This window comes from Pteropus medius, unplaced genomic scaffold, assembly GCF_902729225.1.
Source record: "Pteropus medius unplaced genomic scaffold, Ma_sr-lr_union100, whole genome shotgun sequence".
In the NCBI taxonomy this organism is placed as follows: Eukaryota; Metazoa; Chordata; class Mammalia; order Chiroptera; family Pteropodidae; genus Pteropus; species Pteropus medius.
Window position 1 is genome coordinate 37,719,534 of NW_024355205.1, and position 27,421 is coordinate 37,746,954.

A 27,421-nucleotide genomic window follows, 5' to 3' on the forward strand; every position below is an offset into this window, starting at 1 on the left:
TAAAACATCGTGTTAGTCCAAGGCGCACAACGTAACGATTTGGTACACGTCTGGACTGCAAAACGATCACCGCAACGAGTATAGTCCACATGCGTCACCTCGCAGAGTTGTAGGCGTTTTCCTGGGATAAAAACTTTACGATCTGCTGCTGTCTTAGCAACTCTCAGCGCTGGTAACTCCAGGCCCCGTGCTGTGCGTTTCATCCCCAGGACTTAGTCTTATCATTAGACATTTTCACCTTCGACCACCATGGTGATGCCTTAACATTTAATACTGAAATATTGTCACTCTGAGGTCGGTGAGCTCGGAGTTCCTTTGTGGTTGCATCTACCCATTTTTCCTTGCGGAACTTGCCGCGCGGCGGTTCATGGAGGAGCAGAGAGTGAGGCAGCTGGGGAGACGGAGGGTGAGCAGTGAGGACGATGGGCGGGGCGGTGGGAGGAGCGTCGGGACTCAGGCTGTGGAAGGCCATGCTGGACCTGGACGCTCGCACGCCTCCCTCGCCTCTTCTCGGCTCCCAGGCGCTGGAACGATCCCAGCTAATTCACCCGTCGCGGTGGTCCCCCTTTCATTCCCACTTACTGAGGCTGGAAGAGGTTAGGAACTCAGCATCACAGACGGCGGGTGATGGGGCTGGCTTCCCACCCACCGCTTCCTGCCTGCCGGTGCCTGGGTGCGCGCGCGCACACACACACGCACACACACACGCACACGCACATGCGCACACGCGCGCGCGCGCGCACACGCACATGCGCGCACACACGCATGCACACGCGCACACACACATACACGCACGCACACACGCGCGCACACACACGCGCGCGCGCACACTCCTCTAGTGGAGGAAGAGCCTCGGCCTCACTTTATCAAGTTGACAGTTGACAAAGGACAGGAACGCTCCCTTGCCTTGCAGACTGGTTGTGTTCGGTCCCAGTTGACCCGGTGCTGTCTGGTTCTGGGCCCTCTCCCTGTTCATCCCCGAAGGTTCTCCACTCACTCCCTCACTCTCCACACTCCATGTGACATCTACGCTCTGCTACAGGTTTGGTCCAAGGCCACCTCATCAAGAGTGGCCTCGCTCTGGACTATCCTGTGACTTCTAAAAAAATCAACCTTTCATTTTTGAGGCAACGTAGATTCCATGCAGTTGTAAGAGAGTATACAGGGAGAGAATACAGGGGTGACGTCCTGCACGACGCTGGTTCGGTGTCGCATCCCGGATGCTGACACGGGTGCGGTCCAGACACGGCAGGTTGCATCCTCGCGGGGTCCCTCACGCTTCCCCCTGCCCACCCCTCCTTAGCCCCCACCAGCCACTCTCGTCTCCGTTCTGTAATTCCGTCATGTCAAGAATGTTCTATAGATGCAAACACACAATATATATCATCTCTTAGGACTGACTTTTTCCAGAACTGGAGAAATGCGGGTGTTCGCGTGGATCAGTGGTTTGGGCTTTCTTATGGCTGAGCAGCGTTTCATGTGTGGCTGGACCACGGCTTGTGTAACTAGCCAGCCGCCAGAGGACATCTGGGTTGTTTGCAAATCTGGGCTATTACAAACGAAGCTGCTGCATGGATTTTTGTGGAAATGTAAGTTTTCATTCCCCTGGGAGAAATGTCCAGCAGTGCCACTGCTGGGTCAAATGGTCGTCGACGTTTCCATTTTTAAAGAAACGGCCTGATTGTTTCCCAGACTGGTCTCACCATGTGCATTCCCAACAGCAGTGCCGGAGTCACCCAGTCTATCCACAGCCTCCAACTAGGTGATGGTACACTATTTTTCCATTTTAGCCATTCTGATAGGCGAGCAGTGCCATCTGATTCTATTTAAATTTGCATTTCTCTGAGGGTTAATGATGTTGAACTTCTGTTCGTGTGCTTATTTGCTGTCTGTATATCCTCCCCAGGGAAGTGTCTGTTCAGATCTTTCGTCTGTTTCTAATTGGATTGTTTGATTTTGTTTTCACTGTTGAGTTCTTTATACATCCTGGACACTAGTCCTTTGTTGGAGGTTTACAAGTATTTTCTGCCAAACCGTAGCTTGCCTTTTCATCCTTTTAACGGTGTCTTTTCTAGAATCCAAGTTTTTTGTGTTGATGTAGTCCAATTTATTAATCTTTCATTTTCTGGAGCATGTTTTTGGTGTTTAAAAATGCTTTGCCTGGCCCTAGATCCCAAAGATGTGGTTCTTCTATTTTTTTTTTCCCTAAAAGGTTTTACATTTAAATCTATGATCTATTTTGAGTTAGTGTTTGCATAAAGCATGAGACTTAGGCCCAGATTCTTAATTTTTCTGCCTATGTCTGTCCAATCGCTTCAGGGCCATTTGTGCAAAAAACTGTCCTTCCTTCGTTTAAGTTCTTTGTATCTCTGTCAAAAATCATCTCTTGGGGCATACTTGTGTAGATATAATTCCAGATTCCCCATTTCGTCCCACTGATCTTTGTGTTTATCTCTGCCAAGTATCAAACAGTCTTGATCACTGTAGCTATAATTAGTCTTAAAATCAGGTGGCCCAATTTTCCTACTTTATTCTTCCTTCATAAATTTATTTAAACTATTCTAATTCCTTGGCCTTTGCAAAAATTTTAGACTAATCTCTTTAATGTCTATAAAGTCTCGCTGGGATTTTAATTGGAATTACATCCAAGCTGTCTATCAATTGGGGGAGAATTCACATTTCTACTATATTGAGTCTTCCAGTCCGTGAACAAGCTATTTCTCTCCATTTGTAAAGATTTTTTATTTTTTTCATCAACACATTATACTTTTTAATATACGAGTCCTATACATGTTTTTGGTAGGTTTACCCATATTTACTTTTGTTTGATTGTAAATGACATTATTTTTTAATTTCAGTGTCCATTGCTGGAATATAGAAATAAAATTTATGTTTGTATGTTTATCTTATATCCTGCAACCTTGCTGATGCACTTATTGTTCTAGGGTTTTGTTTTGTATTTTGTTTTTTTTGCTGATTCCTTGGGATTTCCTATGAAGACAATTATGTCATTTGTAAATAAAGATAGGTTTTTTTTTTCTTTTCCAATCTGTATACCTTTTATTTCCTTTTGCTTTATCACACTGGCCAGAATTTCCACCACTGCGTTAAATAAAATTGGCGAAAGCAAAAATTCTTGCATTATTCTTGATCTTAAGGGTGAAAGCATTCAGTCTTTCACCGTTAATTATAAAGTTCTTGAATATGTTCTTCATCAGATTGAGGAAGTTGCCCTTTATTCCTACTTTTCTGATAGTTTTTTTTATAGATATTGAATTTTGCAAAGTGCTTTTTCCACAAGTGGCTTGATCATGTGACTTTTCTTTTTTTATGACTTTTTTTTGTGACTTTTCTGTTAATATGGTATATGACATTGACTGACTTTCAAATATTGAGTCAGCCTTGCGTGCCTGGGATAAACCCCACTTAGACATAGTGCATAAGTTTTTAAATATATTGCTGAATTCTACTTGCTAATATTTTGTTAAAGATTTTTGCACCTGTATTTATGAGGCATAGGGGTCTGTAGTTTCTTTTTTCATACTATCTCTGTGTGGTATCAGGGTAATTCTAGCTAAATAAAATGAACTGAAAAGTGTTTCCTCCTAAATCATCTGGGCCTGGACAGTTATTTGGAATTTTGAAATTATGAACTCAATTTCCTTAATAGTTATAGGGATATTCAAGTAATCTATTTTATATTCAATGAGTTGATGTATACAAGTTTTTTGAGGAATTGGTCCATTTCATCGAAGTTGTCAAAATTACAATGCTGAGTTATTTGTAGCGTTCACCTGTTGATCTTCAGTTGTTTATAGGATCTGTAATGATGTCCCCCACTATATCCTAAATATTGGTAATGTGTGTCCTCTGTCTTTTTTTGGTCAGTCCTGCTAGAGGTTTGTCAATTTTGTTGATCACTTCTAAAAACAGTTTTGTGTTTCACTGATTTTCTTTATCATTCTTTTGTTTTTAATTTCATCAATTTCTGCTCTTATTCTTACTTTGTCTACATTCCTGAATTGGGGGTTTAGATTATCGATCTGAGACTTTTCCTCATCTTCAGTTCATATGCTTTTAGTGCCATTACTTGGCCTCTCGGCATGGCCATAGCTGCGTTCCACGCACTTTGGTATGAATACTTTCATTTTAACTCAATTAACTATAATTTGTATTGTTTCTCGAGACTCCCTCTTTGACTCACGGGTTACTCAGAAGTGTGCTGCTTGGATTCCAACTCGTCAGAGCTTTTCCTATTATCTTTCTGTAACTGATTTCTCGTTTGATTCCGTTTGGATCTGAGAACACACTGTGTATAATTTCAGTTCTTTTAAATTAGTTGAAGTTTGTTTTACGGCCCAGGATATGGCCTAGCTTGACATACGTTCCACGAACATTTGAAAACAATGTGTATCTCCTGTCTTTGGATAGAGTGGTCTATAAAGATTGATTGGAACCTGTTGGCCAGTGGTGTTGTCGAGTTTGTCTATATTCTTGTCGATTTTCTGTCTAGTTGTTCTAGTGCTACTGAGAGAGGGGTGTCGAAGTGTCTAGTTGTGGATTTATCAATTTCCCCTTTCAGCCCTATCAGTTTTTGCTTCACATAGTTTGTAGCTCTTTTGTTTGGTTCATAGGCACGCAGGATTGCTACGTCTTTGTGGTGAATGGGTCCTTTGGTAAGTTGGCCCTTTTATATACTGTTCCTTTCTATCTCTGATCATTTTCTTTTCCCGAAGTCTACTTTATCTACTTTATCTTTATACTTTAGCCGTCTCTGATTCCTTTTGATTAATGTTTGCATGATATATCATTTTCATCTTTTTACTTGCAAGCTGCCTCTGTCTTATTGGAAGTGAATTTCTTTTAGATGGTATTTAGTTGGGCCACGTGTTTAGTCCTCTGCCACTCTTTTTTTTTTTTGGTTGGTGCAGTTCATTGATATCTAACGTAAGTACTGACATGTTGGGCTTAAGTATGCATTTAATTTTTTTTTTCCCTGTGTTCTCTTTTTTTTCCTTTCCCTGTTTTCTTTTTTCTGCCTTCTTGGGAGTTACCGTTTTTAGAATTCCATTCGGATCTAGATCTTATTTAAGCCTTTTGTTTTAGCGGGCTCCCTCTGACGTCACTCAGGCAGGGCAGGGGGAGCGGTGCTTCCTCATTACCAGTTAGGTGAGGGCAGAAGCACAGGTGCCCCGCTCAGCCTCTGTTGACATCCAGAGGAAGGACTCACAAAGGAGGGACACCTTGTGACCACTGAGAACGGCTGTGGCTCAGGCCTCCACCTGGCACCACCACATGTCCTCGTTGGGACAGGTGGGCGGCCTTGCTGTCACTCCCCAAGTGATCACCACTGGCACTGTGGTTTGTGGGGACAGTAGTGTCCTTGTTGGTCCTAGGTGCTGGTGAAAGTCCTGATTCTACCGGGTCTCCTGGCCACTACCCCAGTGAGGGGAGGGTTGGGGGGTCATCCTTCCTGCTAAGTGGGGTGGTTCAGCCTCTCTATTTGGCCTTCTTGACATCCTTTTGACTGAGGGTGGGAGCAGAGTTGGGTGTCCTGTCATAACCGGAGGGAGGTGGAAATCTAAAGTCCCCAGTCATCTTGCCGGTGGGGGAGGGGGAACCACACTTTGCCACGTACTGTTTGGCTGGAGCGGAGAGACGCTTGTCTAAACCTCTGCATTGTTAGGTCACTTCTTTTCTGCTCCTCTGCTGGAGGGAGAGCAGCCCTTTGTTGTTTTTGTGTTGTTGTCGTTTGTGCCCATCGGCCCTTCTAGGTTGCTGGTTTCTTCCACGGAACGTCTGGGACACATGAAGCAAAAAGAAAACCCAGGGACCTTGCCGTGGTGAGGGTCTTTGCGTCCCCGGGCCCCGGGCAGCCCGCCTCGTCCTCTCCTCGCGTTTGTTCTGTGTAATGGCCAGAGTTGTGCTCAAGGAGAAAGGCCCGCCGCTCCAGCTCCCCGTGAGCCTGCCCTGTGACACGTGACGGATTCGGCTTGGGCTTCTTGTAGCTCTCTCTCTCGATCTGAAACGGGTCTGGCCTATTCCCCGACAAATATTTGACAGCTGTGGAAGAACGGTGCTCAGCGGGGATCAGGGGTCTTGGGTCCTTGCTGGGCACCGTGGCCCTAGGCAGACGTCAAACCTTCCACCACTTCCGTTTCCTTATTTCCACGTGGCAGAATAACTGACTGAGATGCTCTCTGGCACTAATTTCCCTGCTCTAGCTCTTTCTCTCCCTTTCCTTAAAAAGCAGTCTTTTTTTTTTTTGAATTGTTTTTCTCTCGCCCTGGGGACTTTTGAGTTGCAGGGCCCTGCCCAGAAGTTTCCAGGCATGCAGAAGATAATCTCCCTAACCAGACTTTTGCTTTCAAAAGCACGGGCTCAGCAAGCTGACCACCCAAGTCTTCCTGGAGGGGAAAGGATGGAGAGTCGGGGCTCAGAAGGTTCAGGAACAGTTTTCCAGGCCTGGGAAAGCAGTGGAGGGTGCAGATCCCAGGAGAGTCCAGTGTCTCAGGGAGGCAGCTGGACTTCTGCAGGGGTGGCCAGGGTGCTGAGCACACTGGACTGTCATCTTTGGAGCCAGGAGAGTGATCTGTGTCTGAGCTGGCATCACACGCAGGCACTGCCTTCCAGGGACCAGAGGCAGATTATCCGGCTAATGGGAAAAACGAAACGCCCCTTTCCTGAATCTGGAGTTGAATTTGCACATGCTGCAGTGATGGCTGCTGCCTCCCACCCAAGAGTCACATGAGATGATGCAGGTTACAACGCTTTCCAAACTGTTAGCAGTTGTGCAGATATAACTCATGACTCTCACCAAGCCCCGACTCTGGCTGAATGCCACGCTGAGAATGATGTTGGAGGTGAAGAAAAACCCGAGACTTCGGGGTTTATGACCTCCTCGGGGAGATAAGGCATGTGCTGGGATGAACAGAGGCTGAAGCATCCAGAGGTTACAAGGTTGACCCGTAAAGTATTTGTAAGGATTTTTCCTTAAACTCTCTCATGGTGCCTGACTTTTAGCAACACTATCAAACTGTTTTAACCAAGACTTTTTAGGCTGCAAGAAACTGAAACCTAATTCCTAGCAGTTCAAGGTCAGAGGGAAAGGACTGGGTCTCACACAGCGGATAAAAATAAAGATGACCAGCATGAATTTATAAGACACACACTATGAGCCAGACATGATTTTCAAAGGTGGACTCATTTAATCCTCACAACAGTCCTCTGAGATGGGTTGTCACTTGCTTTACAGTGGAGGTCATGGAGACACTGAGAGATACGGACCTACCTGTTCAGGGAGCCAGCCCCCTGGCTCTAGAGCCTAGCACTCACCACCAGGCTGCCCAGCATCTCAGAAGGGGCTCCAGGACTTTGTCCATTCCTGGGCTCTGCCTCCCTCGGAGTAGTCACGTCATTCCCACCATGTGGCTGCCGATCTCCAAAGGAAAAGAGACCTTCCCCTTCTTGGGGCCCACGCAGGTCCCCAAGAGAACTCTGAGGGCCTCAGTGGGTTCGTAAACCCCCCTCATTTCCCCCGCCGGCCGCCCAGAACCACCGCAGTGGCCCAGGGATCCATTCTGCCTGGGCTGGGAGGGCGTTGCCTTCTAGGACGGGTGACATGGGGTAAGGGGAGGGAGCTCCTCAGAGGAAAAGTGGGGTGCGCAGTGGCCCATGGGCCACCAGTTATTTCCCCGCTGGGACCTTTATGGGGGTGATGGGAGGCTTTCATTTACAGGTGGGAAGGGGGCCCCTGGTACTTTTCCAGACACTTCTGTCCTGATCTCCAGCTCTGAAGGTCACCTTGTTGCCAGATGTTACTTTCTCTTTCCTCATTTGCAGACTGTTTCTCAGATCTGATCCGGGCTAATGGAAGAAAACAGAAATGATCTGTTTGCAACACTCACTTGGCCTCTTCCTAACTTGGCCAATGAAATATTTCCTTGCATTTTTCTTTCCCCGAAGACATTGCTCATTGCGGATCAGGCCCTGGGCATGTCCCTCTCCCTCCCTCCACCCCGCAGGCCGCTCTCATCTCCTGTCCCGCTCTGCCCCCACCTCCCTGCAGACATGGAGGGACAGAACTCAGGCAAGAGCAGAACCCTCGCGCCAGAGACCAGGCCCTCAGGGTGCCCGCCCAGCGCCCCTCCATTTCTCAGCCTCAGCCTCCCGGCCTCCGGGGCACATAAAGTGGACACTCTTTAAAAATGGAATTTGGGGGTAACGTGCAAGGCAGGCAGCTGAAACTACATAATTATAAGGCGAGTGAATGTCCTCGACTGGACTGGCAAGTGACCACAGGGACCTGCTTGCCCCGGGACATTGCCACGCGATGTGAGTGGAGCGCGGAGAACACGCTCATTAGCAAGGGGAGGCAGTGCCCTGAATAGGTACGCGTTCAGGGGTGGACCCCGAGTTTCACAAGAGACGCCGGGAAAACCGAGATCGTGGGGAGAAAGGCGAACAGGAAGGAGGGGGGCGTCTGGAGGAGCCGGGGTGTTCGGTGTTCGGTCCGCGGAAGCGAAGGCCTGGAAAGAAACGTGGAGCTGAGACAGAACAGCTCGAGGCCCGTCGTGCAGAGTGGGGATAATCGGCTCTGTGTGACAGGGGGTCCACTCAGGCACGGGAACTGCCTGCCAACAATGACAATGGCTTAATATTGGAACAGGCTGCCTGTTGGGGCAGGAAGTACCCCCCCTCCGCACACACACACCGGAAGTTCCCAAGCCCAGCTTGGCCCACCAGTCTGACGCCTTAACGGAAATTCCTGTTGGGGCTGGGGTCTAGACTGGACAGTCCTGTGATGACATCTGATGTGTTTACCTGCTGGCACCCACGTTTCTTCTCTGAGAGCCTTCAGTAGCCTGGGGAAGCGCCCGTGCCCCAGTCCTCTGCATGGTTCTATTGGGCTGACTTTCCCTTCCATCTGTTTGGCACATGTGATTCAAGCCAGGCCTGTCATGTTTGGCACCGCCCTGGGCACAGTGGCGGATAGGATACCAGCCTAGACCTTCTGGGAGGGTTGCGCAGAGACAGCCCAGCTGAGGGGAAAGGTAGCAGACGGAAGCAGAGCCATGCCGAGAGCTACAGACCAGGGCTGGGGACACGGAATGGGAGCTCAGCCCGGGCGGGTCTGAACCCTGGATTCATTCTGTGACCTAAGACAACGCATTACCTTTAGCTTAATTCATTTGGAGTCGGGTTTCTGTCACTTACGACCAAGAGCCCAGATACTAATGTCAGAGATCTGGCCTATTCCACTGTTAGCTTGTTCCCTGACTTGGCACAAGAGGGACGACACCAGTGAGGATTAGAAGCAGAGTGCTCTCTATGCGCCATGAGCGCACAGAGATAGGAGGGACTTGCCGTGCGTGGTGGGAGGGGCTTGCCATGCGTGGGTTCCAACGGGGCTCAGGCTGTTATTACCACAGTAACAGGTGTGTGAGTGAGGACTCTTCAGGGGTCTGGAACAGAAAAGCCAGCAGCTCAAGCCACACCAACGAGGACCTAGTTTGTCACTGTCTTCCTTCTCTGGCTTCATCCTCAGGCTCTGCACACTGTCCCCTTCGCCATTCCCAGGAGCTCAGCAGCATCTGTTCCCTTACACCTCCAGGTCCTGACCAAACACAGCTACAGATCACATGGCACAGACCCAGGGGACATGGGGCGCAGGGGGGGGGTGATTTCCAGAAGGAAACTCTGGACACATTCTTAGGAGTGAGAATAGATATTGGACAGAGAACAGATGCCGGCGCGACAGGACCACAATGCCATGTCACTTGCCCTAGCCACATAGCTGGGCAGATTCTCCTGGAGAATTCCTTCCCAGTGGCGTTCTAAATTGTCCTCTCCTGCTTTATGTCCTGTCTGCCCCAGAGCAAGAGCTGGCACAGGGCGGGCCACAACCCCGGGGCCCAGAGATCAGGCACTTTGGTCTCTGTTGGCTTAAACTTTCCCCAGGTTTGTGGATTTGACTCCTCTTTCTAGAACATTCAGAAGTTGTTGGCTTCTCTGTTCAGTACACTTGAAGCGCCACATGGCCTCCTGGGCCTAGCACATGGAGAGTGGCACCTGGAAATACAGCAGTCAGATTTCCTTTACTGTGGCCAAAGATAGAACAGAGGTAAGGCATTGACTCTTCATTGAAATATTCAGATAAAAGCAGGGTCCTGGCCCCTGGAACTCATACATCACACCCCCTTTTCCTCCTTTGATTTAGCTATCATCATCAGACCCGTGGGTGTGAAGTCCACCTGCCTGGCATGAAAAGCCTTGCCTCCTTTCTAGATGAGGAAAAGACAGGGTTCTCTCGTCTGAGGTGTGGTGGGGAGGGGTGACCCAGGTGTGCTGGAGGTCAGAAGAAATGAATTCCGGAGTGGGGCCCCAACACGAAAACCGCTAAACAAAAGCATTAGCCTCTGAGATTGGGAGTAAAGAATGCTTTGTCACCATGGCTACCGGGAAATAGTCCCACATACATAATAAGGGCTTTAGTAGGCACCAGGCTATCTGATATTCTAGTCTGGGGCCAAACGAACGGGTGCTAGGAGTGTCCCTCCTTACGCGGATACAAGAACACAGTTGTGGCCCAGGCACTGGAAACACCGCTTTGCAAAAACAAGCCTTTTCTTTTTCTGTTGGGGTGGGGTTGTGGGGGGAGGACAGAGGCCTGGGCATCCTCACCTAAGCGCCCCTTCGTTACCTGCACTTAGCTCTGCGCCTGGCACAGAGCAGTGTTGCGTAAATTTCCTCAGTGTCGCAGGCAGCGGGTCACCACAGATACAGAGCTGTATTGGGGGAAGGGGCGGTTGTTAGAGCGCCATCTCGTCTGTAGCCCTCACGTTCCTGGCAGAGAGGTTCTCAACGAAGTAAAGTGGAAAGAGAGGACCCCGGCTCCTTCCCCTCCCTCCCCGCGCAGACTTGGAGGTGGCCGTCCTGGGGACAGACCTCGCTGTCTGTCGGAGCCCTGGGGCCCCTCCCCCTGCCCCTGCCTTCGCGAATGTCCAGACTCGGGGGCTTCGAGGCCGGGGAGGCCCCATGGCGGCTGCGAGGCCTAGGGGCGCGCGCGGTTCCCGCAGGTGAGATCCGGGGGGCCCGGCCCGCCGCCCCAGCAGGAGCAAAACAAGAGCACGCGCACCTGCCGGCCCCGCCCAGACGCGGACGCCGGCCAATCGCGGGGCGTGGGCGGGGCGCGGGCGGGCCGGGGCGGGGCCGGGGCGGGGCCGGAGCCCGCAGCAGCTGGAGCCCGAGCCCGAGCCGGGCGAAGCGCCGGAGCCAGGAGCGAGAGCAGCCCCGTGCGCGTCGCCGGTCCCCGCCGCCACCCGCCTCGTCCCCGCCGCCGCTGCCGCCCCCGGGGCATGGCCTGTCTGATGGCCGCTTTCTCGGTCGGCACCGCCATGGTGAGTGAGCTCATCCTTGGCTCCCGGGGCTTGGTTCTGTTTTCCAGGAGAGCAAGCACACAAAGACCCGCACTCTCACCTTGACACCTGCCCCTGGGTTCCTGGGGAGGCGCCCGACTCCCACCGCCCACGTCCTGGCCACCTGGCGCCACGGGACGCTGGGGAGGTGGAGGGGCCCCCACAAGTGGACAGATGGCCTTGACCTCGTCCGCCTCCGGCTGAGGGGCGTGGGGCCCGGAGGTCTGGGGCGCACTGGGGAAGGCGGCAGCCTGGGCCGGAGGGGTCGCATCCCTCTGCCGGCGTGCGTGGGCCAGGGCTGAGGGAGCGGGCACTTCTCGTGCCTCCCTCCGGAGCGTCGACCACTGTCTGAGGGAACAAAAGGGGGAGCTGCTCCCCGAGAGAAAGCTCCGTGGGGACAGCCTCTCCCGGACCTACTTGGGAGGGGGAGGCGGAGTCCCGGGAGGCAGACGAAGGGCGAGCCTGGATACCTGCAGGCCACCTTCCTGCACCCTAGAGAGAGACGGGGTGGGGTCACGGGCGTTCATCTAACGTCTCCCGAGGGTACCAGCTCGGTAGAGGGTCCACCGGGTGCTGGCGAATTTATTGCTAGACACAGCAATGCTATTCCCAGGGGCGGTCAAGAGCCTCCTCTTGCTCAATTATAATAGCTCCATAAACTCACATTAAGACAGAATAAACGAAATAACCATCGACCCACCCCTCCTAGGGCCTTTCATTTCTATGCCTAGCAGCTGGCATTGCAGTTCGGTACTTACGGACTAGATTTCAGGTCATCTAAAGTACAAATAGAAAGTATTACGTATTCCAACCCATATCGCTCTCGCTATCCACCCCTCTGTCTTCTGCCCATGTATTTACTATCCGGCCAGCTCCTTCCCATAGGCTCTGAGCCCACAGCGCACAGCAGCGGCTCTGGGTTGTCGCCCCCACCCCTCGCCTTATTTCATTTTTAGCATCCTGTATTGAAGTCAGCAGTGCTCAGCAGGATTTGACCGACAGTTACCTCTTGCCTTGAGCTCAAGAAAAAAAAAAAAAGTAGCGGGTTTCTGCGCATGCTCTGCTCTGCCAAAGGCATCCTATGATTCCAAACAGGTTACTGTGGAACATACCGCGCCTCGCCAGCTCATTATATAACGATTTTGCGTAAAACGATAGAATGGGGCCGCCGGCGGTGCATTAAGGAGGTCGGTAGAGCAGGGGAGGGCCGGTGGCAGGGGACCCACCGGCAGCGTCCCGTCTCTGGGCTTGCTCTCCCTTTATTACTTAGCTCTTCACAGATAAGGACAGGATGGAAAAAACAGAAAAGGCATTTGCTTTGATCTGGTTGTTTGGGTCGAATGGGGCAATTCTTCCTTTTACATTTGCCCATCTCCTTGGGATTCCTCAGTTATGCTGATAATGGAAAATGAAGGACATTATCATCGTCAGTTGTAAAGAGAGTGCCACATCTTTTCGATGCTGGGTAACTCTCGAGGTCCTTTCAAAGCTGCAGAAGTGGCTTATACGTGTCAAAAAACCATGAACCAGAATGCTTTAAGGCATAGAGGTTTTCAATGTCAAGATTTTTAATAGTCCCGGGACTCAAGTATTTTGTTCTCACATGGAGATGCTGATGCCTGAGCTCAAACTCCCCCCTCCCCCCAGGAATGTAGTTTTTTGTAAAAGTAGTTTTTTGTAAAAGTCATTTTTCTCCCTGAAAACCTTGTACTTTTTTTTTTTTAATTTAAGAAATTTGACACGAGTCACAAACAAGGAGCCCTTGAGAGAACCCCAGGATTCTGGGGCTTGCTTTACCATCGCCCCAGCTTGAGGGGTCCCGCTTGGACTGACTGTGCCAGGCGTGAGTGTGGAGAAGGTGCCTTCACGAAGTACCCAGGCAGCGCTGGGGTCCCTGAGCTGGGTGGGAGGGGCGCACATGGTCCCTGATGGGACAGCGGTGTTTGGGGCAGTGTAGAGCGAGATTTGGGTGATGGCGAGGCTGGCGTCCTGAGGGCCCTTGCAAGGGGCATCTGCTTTCTGCTCGGTTAAGGGTGTAGCGTTTGGGTAATTTTCCTGTAGGCGGTGGCCTTGAGAATTCTCGTCAGTGTGTTTTCCTCTAATGTGCTCAGGGCACGTTGCGGGGGCGAGGGGTGGGGCGGAGGGGTTCTGCCCTCCAGCTGAAGGGTCTGCAAACCTAGCAGGGCACCAAAGCTGGCGGCAGTGGACCATGAGAGCAGCGAGAGACTGAGCGCCCGCACCACCTGCCTCTGAGTTCCTCTTCCCTCTCCTTCCTTCCCCAGGATGCTGTGGGTGTGTGTGTGTGTGTGTGTGTGTGTGTGTGTGTGTGTGTGTGTTGAGTGTTTACCTCTAACTGAGCTGCCCTGGGTAAGTAGTGTGAGCCAGCCTCACAATGGCCTGGGGGAGCTGCTGCCTGTTAGAGACCCTCCCTAAACAGGCATTTCTATCTGTTAGCACATTCACACTGAAATCAGCACCCAAGGAAAGTTCTCAGCTGCCCAGGCAGGATCTCTCCAAGGAGAGCCCCTGAGAATGGCCTTACTGTCATTTACCATCGATCACGCAGCACGAGTTGTGCGAGGAGGCGGCAGGTAAAGACCTGGCTTCGGTGAGGTAGGGAAGCGTCCAATGAATGGGAATCAGTAGGGAGGGAAGAGGCGTTTGTTTCCCTTTTAATGAGCTCAGGAGACTGAGGACAGCAAGCTGGAACCTGCACTGCCGGCCGCTCTTATCTGGGGATTGCTTGCAGAGAGCTGGTCTGTTTCGGAGTGACAGTCACTGCCTCCCGTCACATAGGACTTAATGATTTTATTGGTTGGGCGAGGCTGTTGGACATCCGTGGAGGAAAGGTGGACAGTGGCGGGCACAGCCTTGGTGCTGGTTTATTGGGTGGGAGTGTGATTTCTGTTTCTTACGGGTTTCCCCGTAACAGACGGGGGCCCGGATGACCCAGGATCACCTACAGCTTGTCCGTAGAAAGCTAAGCAACATTGCCAGTGCTGCTAGGGACGCTGGCTGGGATGCGGTGCAGACATGGCAGAGGACAGCACCGGCCCCCGGCTCGGCTACTCCTTAACCGGGGGCGTCATGGCAGGTCGGGTGGTCTCTCTGTGCCTTAGACGCCTGAAAGGGAGGAGGGGGAGATGACGTTGCCCCTGCTCGAGTTGGGGAGATGGTAAGAGGCATAACCTCTGCAGCCCGGAGTTGTCTGGACAGCACGTTGTACTTGCTGAATCCATGGTCATTGTTTACAGTCATCTACCCACTGTGCAGGAGGCATGAATAGTTAATACTCCAGATAGTGAGTGCTCGACTCTGGCCTCTCTCTCTTACTCCCAAATAAGTTCGGTCACCCAGCTTTGTCCTGGGCTGCTCTGCAAACCCCCTCTGGGTCTCTGCTGGGTCTCCTACAGCTCTCGCCTTATGGTGTATGATCCCAGGTAGCCCTGCCCGGAGCGCCGTCCTGCGCCTGGGCTTGCTGAGGTCTGTCTGGCCGACTGCTCACTCCAGAGCTTTATCTGGTGCTCAGTTTGTTGAATGAACTGAGTGAGTGAGAGACTAGATGGCTTAGAGTGTAGAGGGGAAAGTCAGGCCCCCATGGGAACACAGGTCTGCTACAGCTGGCGGGTGGGCGGGCCGAGTGATGTCTGCTCATCCGTGTATTTGTGTAGCTTTCATCAAAAAGGAAAGCCACGACCTGCACCTCCTCGGGGTGGGCGCCGAGAAGGATATGGATGGTCTATGGCAGCTGGAATGCTGGGGTGCAGGTCGTGGGGGCCACCGCAGGGGAGGAGTTGCTGGGTACTCCCCACCCCCAGCTGTGAGCACACAGTGGCTGAGGGTCTGGGGTTAGAGCCACTCTGCCCACAGGATGTGGGTTCAGAACTAGACAATAGCAGGGCGGGGGCGAGAAGGGGCCTTGGGGACCCGGCCCAGAGCTACCTGTCTTGTCCCCCGCTGGAGCCACCACCCCCAAGGCCAGGATTTGGTGCTTCCCGGACAATTATGGAGGCAGAGTGGGTTACAGATATGGGAGAGCAGCGTGTGTCCCCAGAGGGGCTTATCCAGTGACTGGAGGGCTGGCCTGGTGCCTGCTCTGGGCACTGGGGCTGGACGTGCACACCCGTCCCAATCAGCCAAAGCCAGGAGCTCCCGGCCCTCCGTCAAGAGGCCGCGACACAGAAGGCCCCCGGCAAGGCAAGCTCCATGTGGAGGCAGCGTCCTGCCGCTGGCTCTTGGGGATTGGAGAGGCACACTGTCCTGACAAGGCCCTGAGAGGTCCCGTTTCAGGGACTTCGACACGGACCGTCCCCAACCTCATGCCTGAAGGTGTGGCCCTACTTACGTTCGCATTAGCAGTGAACCAGGCCTGATTTTGTCATAGTTTTGTTCTGCACTTTAATTTTTATCCACAGGGTACTATAGGCAAAGAGGTGGATTTTGATTTGGTGAAGCTTTGCAGAGGTGACATGCCTGAGAGCGGGGTGTACGTGGGGGTGGGGCACACGGGTGCAAGTTTTTTTTACAATGGTAAAGCAACGTTTTCGAGCATCACAAGAACCAAAAGCCCCTTGCGCCCACATCTCCTCATCCCTCTGTTTGTGCTTTAAATATCCGAAACCACCAAGCCCTCCAACATGTTTGAGCCCTTAAATTCCATGATAGAAAGGGCGCCAACTCTCCAGTGACAGGCGCGTTCCCTCGGAGGGCGTGTGAACAGGCGAAGGGCTCGTGTTGGCCACACGAGTCTCTGGGGTTTGTGGGGACTATTTTGGAAGCTCCAGTCTCTGCTTTCGTTTTGGATTTTCAATTAGAAACAGCAACGATCCAAAGCTATCAACGCTCAAGAAATATCTAGCAAATTATGGGAGGGGGAAATCACAGTAAGATGTTGCTTTTCTTCAGAATGGACAGTCACCCTGGCCATACCGCGGTGGGTCGGGCACAGATTATCCACGAGGGGTACCGAGGGGCTCCGCCATTGGGCCAGCTGCCTTCGCCGCCGTGGGAGAGGTCCCCAGAGGCCTGCCCTTGCGGAATGTTCTCTCTCGATTCCAGAGACGGCTAGAAAAGCATAGCGTAATATTCCTCCCCCCATGTCCTTCTGAGTCTCCGAGGCGCCTGACGCACATGGACTTGTTCAGGGTCGCCAAGCCGTTAGAAAAGGACATTCCTTTTTCTGCATAAACACTTTTGGTTCTTGGCATATCTGTAACGGTTCAATGGACCCTCCATGGAAGCTTTCAAAGCCGATGTAGCTGCAAAACCTTAGGTGTTTGAGCGATGAGGGGGAAAGAGCACCCATCTTGTTTTTTTGATTTTTTGAGGTTTTTTTGATGACTCCGGTTCTGGGGTCGCTTCTGCCCCACTAGCATGTAGGGCTCAGAGCAAGTTTCTTAACTGTCTACGCTCCGTTTCTTTGTCTGTGTAACAGAGAAGAAACATCAGCTTTTTTACAGTGCTGTTATTAAGATACGATGGCGACTTAGAAGATTTACAAGGAAAACGCAAACGCCGTCTCCCGTAAAACCCAGAGGTTCAGCTGGTGTCACTGCCCTGAGGAGTACTGACGAGGTTTCCCGAGGAAGGCACTGGCAGAGCTTGTTTTAAACTAAACTTCCAATTACACGTTCCTAAGGAGCCTCATGCGTCTTTATTGGGATTTGAATGGGTGGACTGTCGATAGGTGAATTTTTTTTTTACGGTGGCCAGTGTTTCATTCACGGAGACGGGTGATTCATTTATTATGGTTGGGTGATTAGATTTTATGATTCCAAAGGAAGACTGGTAGGTGGTTCAGTATCTTATCTGAAGCACTTTTTAACAGAAGGAGGAGAGATGGCTAGCGACGACGGACTCCTCTAGGTGAACACGCGTCCTCCCACGCCACGGGCAGGTGCTGCTGCCACTCTCCAGGGACCCCGAGCCTAATGGCCGGTCCCTGGTGCTCGTTCCCCTGACGTAGCTGTAACCTCTCTCGGTGCTTCTTCCCGTTTTCCTAGAATGCCAGCGGTTACTCCGCAGCGATGACGGAGCCCAAGTCGGTGTGCGTCTCGGTGGACGAGGTGGTCTCCAGCAACGTGGAGCCTACCGAGACGGACCTGCTGAACGGGCATCTGAAAAAAGTGGACAACAGCCTCATGGAGGCCCAGCGCTTTTCCTCCTTGCCTCGGAGGGCGGCCGTCAACATCGAATTCAAGGACCTTTCCTACTCGGTCCCAGAAGGCCCCTGGTGGAGGAAGAAAGGTAGGGAGGGCGGCTGCTGTGTGTGTCGGGAGGATCGGGTGAAGGAGGGGACAGGTCATTTGGGAGAAGCTGGGGTGTCCCGTTCTGACACTCCGTGACCAACGTATTCAGCTGCTTTATGCCTGGTTTTTTCTTACCTATAATAAGAACGGGTTGGATTAGATGCTCCAAGATTCACGGGCTTTTACCTTCCGATGTGATTACAAAGAGTTTCACAAGGTTCGGGCAGCGTCCGTGCGTGCTGGTTCCCGGTGGGCCCTCAGAGTGTCCCCTTCACCGTTTATGTTGGCCCTTCGGGACGGGACTATTTTTAATGTTTCGGACCAAGATGGGAGACAGGTGCTCCCTCCCAAGTTCAATGTGTTAAAAGGTAGCCAGTGACCTCGAGTGACCTCTCTCGAAACCAGTCATTTACGTTTAAGGATCCTGAAAGGCCTCTTGCCATGGGCGGTGCTGGTGGCCTATAAAGAAAAACACACGGTTGTCAAATGAGCCATAGAAAGAGAAGCGACAGAGAGGGTAGAACTTGGGAGGTGGCCGGAAAGCCACACAGTCCAGGAGTTTGTCAGCGGCTAGTTGCATGTTAATGGGAATTGACGACGGATGGTATTTTGAGTTTTCTTAGCCATCTGGATGTTCCTTTGCCAGCCCTAGATTGTCAAAGCGAGCAGCGTTAATGCCACCTGGGGTGGTATTCCTTTTACAGCCTGACCTGTTCCTTCCCATGGCCCCCTCTCCCCATCCCCCTCAGCTCCGTGCACCCGTCATCCACCCGTCTTCCAGGTGGGTAGGGACCAACTGGGAGAGGACATGTCACACACCACCAAGAAACAACAGTCCCCAGTTTCTAACGAATCATTTAAAACATCCTGAAAATCTCTGAGGAATTTGGAACATGAAAGTGGCTCGGGTACCAGTGGCATATTACAATTTTTTTAAGGACTCTCAGCTTAAATCTAGATCTGACCCTTCTTTTTTTTCTAGATCTGACGCACTTTTTTTATCTTGAATTTTCCTTTCTCTTTTCGTCTGTTATCTTCCTTCCCTCCTCTCTTGAGGTTAAGCCATGGGACTTGTCAGCGGACTACCTTTTTGGGACCCATGGAAATAGTATTGGCTTGTTGGGATGACTTATTCGTTTGGTGGTATTGGTGCAGCCAGGAACAGGTCTCGAACCTTCTCGGGGCTGATTGAGTGGCATGTTATCCGACACTTCACATGTTCGGCGGTCGCCGGCCTGTTTCGTTAGGACATTCTATGGCAGGCTCGGGGGCGGGCTCATTCGTTTGAGCCTGCTGCAGTTTCAACACAGGGTTCCAGCCTTTTCCTTCTCAACCTGGAAAAAGACATTATCGGGGGGTAAAAATTCACCAAGTGACCAGGAGGGCCTCTTGATGTTTTGGCTTGACTCGTCTATGTAGACAGGTTGTGGCCGATCTGTGAGCAACACAGATCCGGTTCCGTCCATCTGATACACGTGGCCGCAGGAAAGCTGTCCTGTTGGTTGACAGCACTTGGACAGGTCTCCCTTGAAGTGAAGATAGCTTGCGACGTGGACGTGCAAACGTCTGACAGCTGCGGCAGAATCTTGGTCCGAGATCTGACGCGGCAGGTGCTCCGCGGATCTCTGCGTTCCCTAGTCTGGCAAGTGCCTCATCGAGCCTGTATTCGCTAAATGTTAGAACTGGCCACACGAATTGTCAGACTCGGCCAGCAGTGATGGCATCTTAATCAGTGCGGTGGTGGGGGAGGACCACCACGGTCCATTCCCAGCGGCCTCCTTGGACGCTCCACCCAGGTGGCTGCCCGATGGAACTTGCCCTGCAGTAACCCCTGTGAGCTCAGGGGGAGGGGGAGGAAGTGGCCCCAGGGGCCTGCCCATGAGTCATCGAGGGCCAGAGGGGAAGCTGGGCGGATTGCCCTGCTGTGTCCCAGTCGCTGGGTTCTCGGGCTGCGGGCCGATGGCTCTGGCCGGTTCCCTCCCGCCCGCATCCCAGCGGCCTGGCTCTCCCTGCCCGCCCTTGGCCGCGAGCCCCATCGTTCCTTTGGTTTTCTAGCACGAGTTTAGGGTGGGAATCACCTGTCCACCTTCTCACTGAGCAGGAGGGAAACTGGGTGGGCAAAGCTTGCTCAGGTGCCCGAGCTAGCGAGGCAGGCCTGGCTCCGGGGCGGCGCCTTCCAACTCTGACTTGGTGCCCATGCCTCGCCTGGCGCAGGGCCTCAGGGGTACCAGGGTCCCCGAAGCCAAGGAAGCAGTGCTTCTTCTCCAGGCTTGGTTCCCCCAGGGCCTGCTCTGCTGCCGCTTGCTGAGCTGGTCACCCCCCTGGGCTGGAGGCTGCATCCCAGGGACTCCGGAGATTCCCCAGGGAGGGGAGTGCTCACTGTGCCTCATCACAGCAGGGTCTCGAGTGCTATACCGGGTCAACTCAGAACTCGCTGACACTGTTTCCCCAACTAAGTTCCACCCCAGGATGGACAGTACAAGTCAGTGAGGCCCCGGTCATTGGCTGCCGGGGAGGTCCTGCGGGCCGGTCCGTGGGAGCCTTGTGTCCGTCCATCCCGGGTCACCTCTGTGCCTGTCGGCCTCTGAGTGTCCCTTCTCAGGTTGGGCGCCTTCCCCTCAACGTGGGCGGAGGTAAGCTGAGGAGGCAGAGCCCAGCCATGCTCTCGTCCCCTTTCGTCACTGGGGCAGTCGCATTTTGGCGCCACCTCGGTGTGACGCCAAGTGCGACCGACCTTTGGAGTAGGGCTCTTCTCCTTTCTCACCAGATTAGTTTTGCTGTCCGTGTCAACTTGATTGCTTTTAATTCCTTGAATTCAGCTTTCCACGTTGAGCTCATCTGTCGCGCACGCTGGGGTCGGGCGCTGTGGCATCGCGCGGGGAACAGGTATCTCTGAAGGTGACGGCCAAAGTGCCCGGTTGTGTAGTGAAGGGAACGGCGCGGAAGTGATTCGCTGCCGGTCAGAGCCAGCCCTGGGCCCTGGCTGCCTGACTGCTCGTCCGGCTTTCCGTCCGTCGCAAAGATGCCGGACCACGCCGGGACACCCAGGGAGCCTTTCCTTCACACGCCGTCTCCCAGGGCGTGGTCCCACAACACAAACACGACATGGAACGCTGTAGCAGAGTCTACACTGTGATTAGAGTGACATCATAAACTCCTCCGTGATTATTTTAAAGAAAGACGACAGAAAGAGAACATCAGAGTCTTAGAAGAAAGGTGACGGATGCGTGATCGGCAGCAGCGTTTTTAAGGGGGCGATGTCAGGCACCGACTCTCTGCGATTCTCGAGCATGACAATTGCCAAGTATCGAATATGGTGCTTAACAAAACATCTTGTATTTTCAATTGTGGTTACATTTTCACCATATGATTAATGATGTCTTTGGGGGAAAAACTAGCTCATATAATAGATTCCTAGTAGAGAACATAATTGTGAAAAGAATTATTCCCGAGAGAAAAAGTACACCCCAAGGATCATTTCACCGGCTTCTGACACACTAATTACTGTCCCTCAAGGAACTCACTCACGTAGCATAAGCCGATGGGACAAACGGTTTGAAAAAATATGGACTTTGATGCTGGTGCACAAACTGTCGTGCCCGAGGACAGCATAGCAGAGTAATCCAGGTCGGTTGTTCTCAATCAGCCCTCGTGTGACATACTTTCGGAAGCGGCTTCTGCTCCCTGTACGGTGACAGCCCGCTGGTAACACGGAGGACCCCTTGCCAAGAAGAGAAGCTGTACTCTGAACTTTCTAGGTGACAAAGTGGGTAGTGATGAGAAGACCTGACAAACAGCACTTCCCAGTTTTCAAGGCTCTTCACACAGGGGTCCCTTTTTTATTAGGGTGTGACCGGTCACGATTACCAAGTGGGGTACTCCGGATAATGCTGCCCCCTCCCCAGGAGACCGGAGCAGTTTCCGTTGGTGGAATGGAAGCAGGAGTTGGGTCCACGTGGCTCGGGGGCCAGCTCAGCCCTTTGTACTCGTGGAATGCATGAGGTTCAGAGACACGTCCCGGGTCATCGCAGTGCAGGAGATGCGCCTAGGTAGCAGGGCTGTGGGATTGAGGCCGAGACTCAACAAGGAACCCAGCAAGCACCTGGCCCCGAGGTGGGCACGGCACCAGACCGGCACAGTCATGAAGGCCGCCACCTTGACTGTGAATGCTGGCCGACTGTCCTTTTAATCGGCCTCCGTGGATGTCAGTCACCTCTGCCATTCAGGAGGGTGCATCGAGGGCTCGCTTGGTCCTTCGGGCACTCTCTAGCCCTCCTGTCCCCTCAGCAGGGAGGTGAGACTGAGCTGTGTGGCTGTGGTATGCTTTCACACAAACAGCTGACACGATTCTTAGAAATGAAAGACACCTCCCAAGATGACCTCGTGATGCAGTTGAGGCTGGGAACAAAAGTGATATCTGGGCTTTCGCAAGTTTTCTTTACCGCCCCTCAGCCAGGCCGCTGTCCCAACACGGAGACTCTGGGGGATGAAACACCACCTCCTCCTCTGAAACCAGACCCTCCGGCCTCCGCCTCGCCCGCCTCACCCGGTGCCAGGAAGGAGTTAAATAATCTGGGCTTATCTGTATTAGTTTGCTTCTAAGCTATAAAAATGCATTTAAACACCCTTCTCAAATTTAAATTTGCTTTCTCTTAATAGTCGTAGCTATTTCCCAAGGCCTGTCACGACAGGCTGGCTGAAACGAGCGGAATGTGCCGTTCATAAATGCCTTTCAGGAATTCCATTACAAGAAGACTGGCCTCTGACCAAGTGCTGGGTGACTGGGTCCAACTGACTGGAGCAGCGGTGGGAAGAGCGGCCAGTTAAGGGGGGCTGCAGACATCCCAGGGCAGCCATGGGTTTTCGGGGGGCAGGCTGCTCAGGGTCGAAGGGGGTTTCTGTTCATCATTGAATGGATTACTCTTGTGCTTCTGGGGAACCATCACGCTAAGGGGTGGGGGGGCTTTCTTTTGGGCGCAAAAGGAAATTGCTCTTAAGTATTCTGCCTTTGTCTTTATTGGAGACTTTAACTAGACTTTTATCTGCTGCATCGCGGTGAGCCCAGCCCGAACCGTGGCTGAAGCTGGCACTTTTACAAAGGATGCCGAATGCTGAGCTCCCCTCTGGGGCCGGTTCTCAGGTTCTCAGCACTCGGTGGCTCCCTGGGGCAGACAGGCAGGACCCCCATCAGGCCCCTTTGATGATGGGTCTTCCGGAAAGGTTCTGATCTTTTGCTTTATAAGCTCTGAGAGAGGCTTTGAAAACGCTGAGGATGGGCTGACTCTCACGGCAGACTCACGACAGATCCGTGTATAGTGACCGGGTACGAAACCAGAGGGTTTGCTAGTTTACAAGGAGAACTTTACATCCCAGGAGCCCAGATGCCTCCCGCTCTGGTCAGCTCACCTTCTTGCTTTGAGCTACCGCATGGGAGCCAAACCATCATCCGCTGGCCACCGGCAGTCTCGACACCCCGTCCACATGGCCGAGGTGGCCCTGCCAGCACGGGCTTTGAGGTCTCCTTTCCTCCTTCGCTTTGATGCCCGGCCACCCTCGTCGCCTTACGATTGGCAGGTTCTTTATTCGGGCGTCCTCACACTGTCACCTTCCCAGAGAGCGTACCCGTTCTTGAGCCATCGGGCCTCCTCAGCGGGAGCTCGCAGGGCTGCTCAGTGGAGAGCTGTGTCACTGTTCCACTTATTTGAGGACACTCCTGCCACACTCATTTTCACCTGCTGCGTGGGCGCCCTCCTGCCTGCCTTTAACTCCTCAAAAATGCTCGAATCTTGGAAACTTCACATTCTCGAACTAAAGTCCTCTCTTAAAAACCAGATCCTAACCTGCCCCAGGCCAAGAAATAACCCAGGGTGACATTCTGCTGAACATGAAAGCATTTCATTTGTTTACAAATTGGCAGGAAAAAACTTTAGTAACCACACACATGGTCTTTTCGAGCACGGTTCTAGAATCGACAGATCCCCTCATTTAAGAAACAAAGGGAACCGTGTGGGCCAGATTAAATCTGTTTAGAAGGAGGGGACCCTACAAAGCAAGGGTTTGTCGAATGGGGTGATTCTCTATCAAGCCCGTGCTGACAAAGTTCCAGAACCTTCAGCAGAAAGCTTACCTTCAAATAAAATCTACCTAAAACGGACGGTTTTCGCTTATCCCATGAGAAAAGGCAGCTGAGAAGAGTTTGCAGTGTGAGGGACAGAGACCGGTGTGCCTGCAGGGTCCAGGTTGACCCTGGCCGTGAGTTTCACTTCTCACGTTGTCAGCTGCGTCGCTGTTAGTCACCTTTGTGCCCTGTGGAGTAAATGGCATTTGGTGTCAAAATTAAGACACACCAGAGCGACTGATGACTGTGATTACGTCCCACTGAGAGCTGTATTTAGAGTCCGGATCTTGGAGCCCAAAGGGGTCTCGGAGCTCCCGTGGTCCGACCTCTCACGCACGGGGCAATCCTCGTCCCATCCCTGATGGCAACCAGCCTCTGTCTGAGCACTTCCGGCGACCGGGGTGCAGGGGGGTGCCGACATTCCACTGGGAGGCAGGGTCCGCACCGGCACAATCTAATCTTTAGAAAAGGGCTTCTCTCTGTTGAACCGAAATCTGAATTCAAGTAACGTTCATTGGCTGATCCAAGTTCCTCTTTGTGGAACTGTGCAGAACACATCTTCGTCTCGGTCTTGAAATAAGCTCACGAACTGGAAGGAAAAAAGCCTAACCAAGTACAAATAGTAACCAAGTGCATCGAGACCGGGGGCCACCCAGAAAGGAGGAAGTGAGAGGCACGTGGCCTTTGGAGGAACCAAGGCCAGAGTCCTGCTTTGGGTGAGGGCATCAGAGGGGCACCCATGGGACAGGGTGCTGAGCAGGAGCCCCTGTCAGAATGTGCTGTTCGTAAACTGATAAGGGTGGGGAAAAGCAGATGTGAGTCACTCTTCCTGTTTCTTTTACTGTCAAAAGGCAGGGTGGGTGCACTGGGACGAAAAAAGCCCCTCCCTCGATCATCTCCATTGCCTGTCTTGAAAGTGAACCTTTTAGCAGGAGTTTTATGGGATTTCTCAGTTATTATTTCTCCCCTCCTACTTTTTTGGGGAGTGTTTATTTTTTAACTAAAAATAACTGTTTACTAAGCAAATGCTGTTTGCTGTAGCACATTGCATCACTCAGCCCTCGTGGGAAAGCCATGGGGACATATCAGTGTGGACACCTTGGGTGGGGTGGGAGGAGGGAGGCAGAGCTGGGGTTCAGCTGAAACCTCTAGTCTTAACTCCGCGCCTCTCAACAAGCTCCTCTCCCTATCATGCCACGTCTCAGGCCCCATAAAATGAGCTCTAATACGTTTATTCTGCCCATGACCCCAGACCCTGGTGGCAGCAGAGGTGCTACGAAAGGCCTCTCCGCCTCCCCTGCGGTTGGGGTTCCCAGATGTCCGTCATGGGCAGGGCTGGGGGCCGGTTTGACCTCGGTGCACCTGGCTGAGAGGGCTTGTGCAGGGCACCTCTGCTTGCCCTCCAGGATGGGGTTAATGGCCACTTGTCGTGCACCCAGACGCTCCTTCCAAGGGCGTTGGGACTGGCTTGTCCCCGAGGGCGCTTTTCACCCACAGCCTCTAGGGAAGGGGAGGCCCAGGCCGCCGGACTGGCCCGCGGGCTCTTCCCTGGGCTTTAAATATGGCGTAAAACCCTAAAACCCCTCCCTCTCCTCGTCTGGTGCCACGCTGACTCCGTAGGACACAGCCCATGGTAATGTTTACACCGACCCCGCCAGGCGGCCGGACACACCTGCCGTGATGGAGTCTGTCTGGAAGACTTTCGTGTTCTCCGGAAACCCTAAACTCTGAATGGAGGGAAGAGAAAACCACCGCCGGGGCCCCTAGCGCGCGCAGGTGCGGGCGGGGCAGGTGTGCGCCGCCGCGCGTGCGCAGTGGCCGCCCGCCGCTGCCGCCGCGGCCCGCGCCGGGTTACTCCCGGTCAACGCTCGCGAGTAACCTCGGCGGCGCGGCGCGATTGGCTGCGCGCGCGGCGCTGTTGCTAAGCCCGAGCAGACGGTGCGGAGCGCCTGGGGTCCCCGGCTGCGGCCTCCTGGGTGGGCGGGGGCTCGGCCTACCCCCGGCAGGGGCCACTCTGTTCATGTCGGACCCCGGGAGGTGCTAACCTGGCCCCTGAAAGTGCCAGCACCTTTCCAGTAGCCTAACTTTACTCCTGAAGACGCCTCTAAAATGGATCTGATGAAAGGAGTTATTTTTTCACCGATGATTATTATTTTGCTGTCGTTTTAAGCATATTGGGGGACTTCACTGGGGTGAAACAGCACACAGGTGTTTAGGAAGTCCATCCTCGGGGGTCTGCGGCCTTGTGGCTTTCATCAGAGTGGGGAGGCTTCACGAATTTTCCAGACTTCGATTTAAGTTGGAAGGTAGTGCCACTAATGGTAGGTCGCACACATTTTCTGTGACACACGGATATCTGAATGTTTGTAAACGTTCCTGTTGCGTTTTGATGAAGTGGGCAAAGTGATAAGAGGCAGGGCCTCTTGGGTGGGGCCAAGCAGGCCGGGCAGGAAGCGAGCAACCGTGGTCCTGCTCCCAGGTCAGCGTGTAAAAATGACCTGGGTGGTTTTTGGAGTTCTGGAATTCTCCTCAGGAATCCGAAGCGGGGATCCAATCAGCTGGCTGGAATCCAGCGGTCACACTGTAAGGCGGCTGCTCCCCTGCTCCCTGCCCAGTCGCCTCCATCCCGGGCATGCTAGTGAGGCAGGGAAAAGTAGCAGCTGAATCTGAGGTGTGTTCTCTATAGCATCTGTGCACACTTTTTTTTAGTGAACTCACAAGTGCAATTTGTGCCTGTCGGGCTCCATTCTGACGCCTGGAAGGGCCGGGCCACCTGGTGGGATCAGAGGTACCATGCGTTACTTCTCCCTGGAGAGCATTAGGGCAGGTGGCAAAGGTCCCCATTTGTCACAAATGCAGCATGTGTGTGCCTTCTCTGGACACCTGGCCCATCCGGTTCCTCTGGGCTTAATTTCAGTGCGTTATGAAACGTGACACATCATCGTTCACATGCTTTGCTCCACCTTTTGGGTTCAAATCCAAGGAGACCAGGGGCTAATGATTTTCCTCATACGCTTGGGTTTCACTTGCTTGTTTGATTTTATGGTGGCAGAGCTGACATTTGTGTAAACCTACGCAGAGATAAGAGTTCTCAAGTCTCTGAGACTGGCGCAGCTGAAGGTGGAGTACAGGAAGTCAGGTGCCGGTGGGTAACTTTGGCACAGTAAGTCCCCTCTGTCTTCCTGGGGATTTGCTGGCGAGGCGGGTGAAAATCTTTACAAAAGGAAGGCGGCGTGCATACAACGAGCGCTGCTAACAGAAGAGCATGCGATATACAGAAGTCTGGCTGAAAAGGGAGAACCCTGACATTTAGTTTCATTTTTATCAGAGTCCCCATTGAGACTTGCAGAGGAAGCTTGCGGGTTTCCTGTTTCTAAAGACCTGCATAGCAGCTTGTCCAGAGCATGGCTAGGTCCTGAATGGTGAGCAGGGAGCCGTCTAACTTATACTCTCCTTAAGTTGCCCCAGATGTGCCATGTACGTGCCCTGGGCCAAACCACGCAAACTTTTGTCTCCTATTTCCCTCTGGCTTAGAGATGAGGATGGCGATCGTCATCTCATCGTTTTCTTCCCAGGGGTGTTCTATGCTTCCGAATTTTGGAGTTGGAGTTGCATCTATAACATAAATTTCCAAGTGC

General features: G+C 52.6%; 1 protein-coding gene and 2 long non-coding RNA genes across 5 annotated transcripts in view; 1 reads left to right on the forward strand and 2 right to left on the reverse strand.

Moving 5' to 3' along the window:
* ABCG1 (ATP binding cassette subfamily G member 1) overlaps positions 1-27,421 on the forward strand; it is a 63,010-nt gene that overhangs the window by 528 nt on the left and 35,061 nt on the right. For 2 of the 3 annotated variants that reach the window (XR_005651782.1, XM_039858043.1), the window contains exon 2: positions 17,420-17,663. Coding sequence is in view for 2 of the 3 variants with exons in the window: in XM_039858043.1 (XP_039713977.1) it covers positions 17,420-17,663 (244 nt within the window). In the remaining variant the exon portion in view is untranslated. Of the gene's footprint in view, positions 1-11,240; positions 11,400-17,419; positions 17,664-27,421 lie in introns of those variants that run through there. The other variant, XM_039858044.1, reaches the window with a different exon arrangement.
* LOC120598911 (uncharacterized) lies at positions 9,367-11,117 on the reverse strand. The gene is made up of 3 exons (XR_005651784.1): positions 10,948-11,117; positions 10,703-10,787; positions 9,367-9,464 (listed from the first exon to the last, which is right to left on the reverse strand). It is a non-coding gene; the product is annotated as an uncharacterized LOC120598911 (long non-coding RNA).
* On the reverse strand, positions 17,126-25,595 carry LOC120598910 (uncharacterized). Its single transcript, XR_005651783.1, has 3 exons — positions 25,456-25,595; positions 23,793-23,971; positions 17,126-18,124 (listed from the first exon to the last, which is right to left on the reverse strand). It is a non-coding gene; the product is annotated as an uncharacterized LOC120598910 (long non-coding RNA).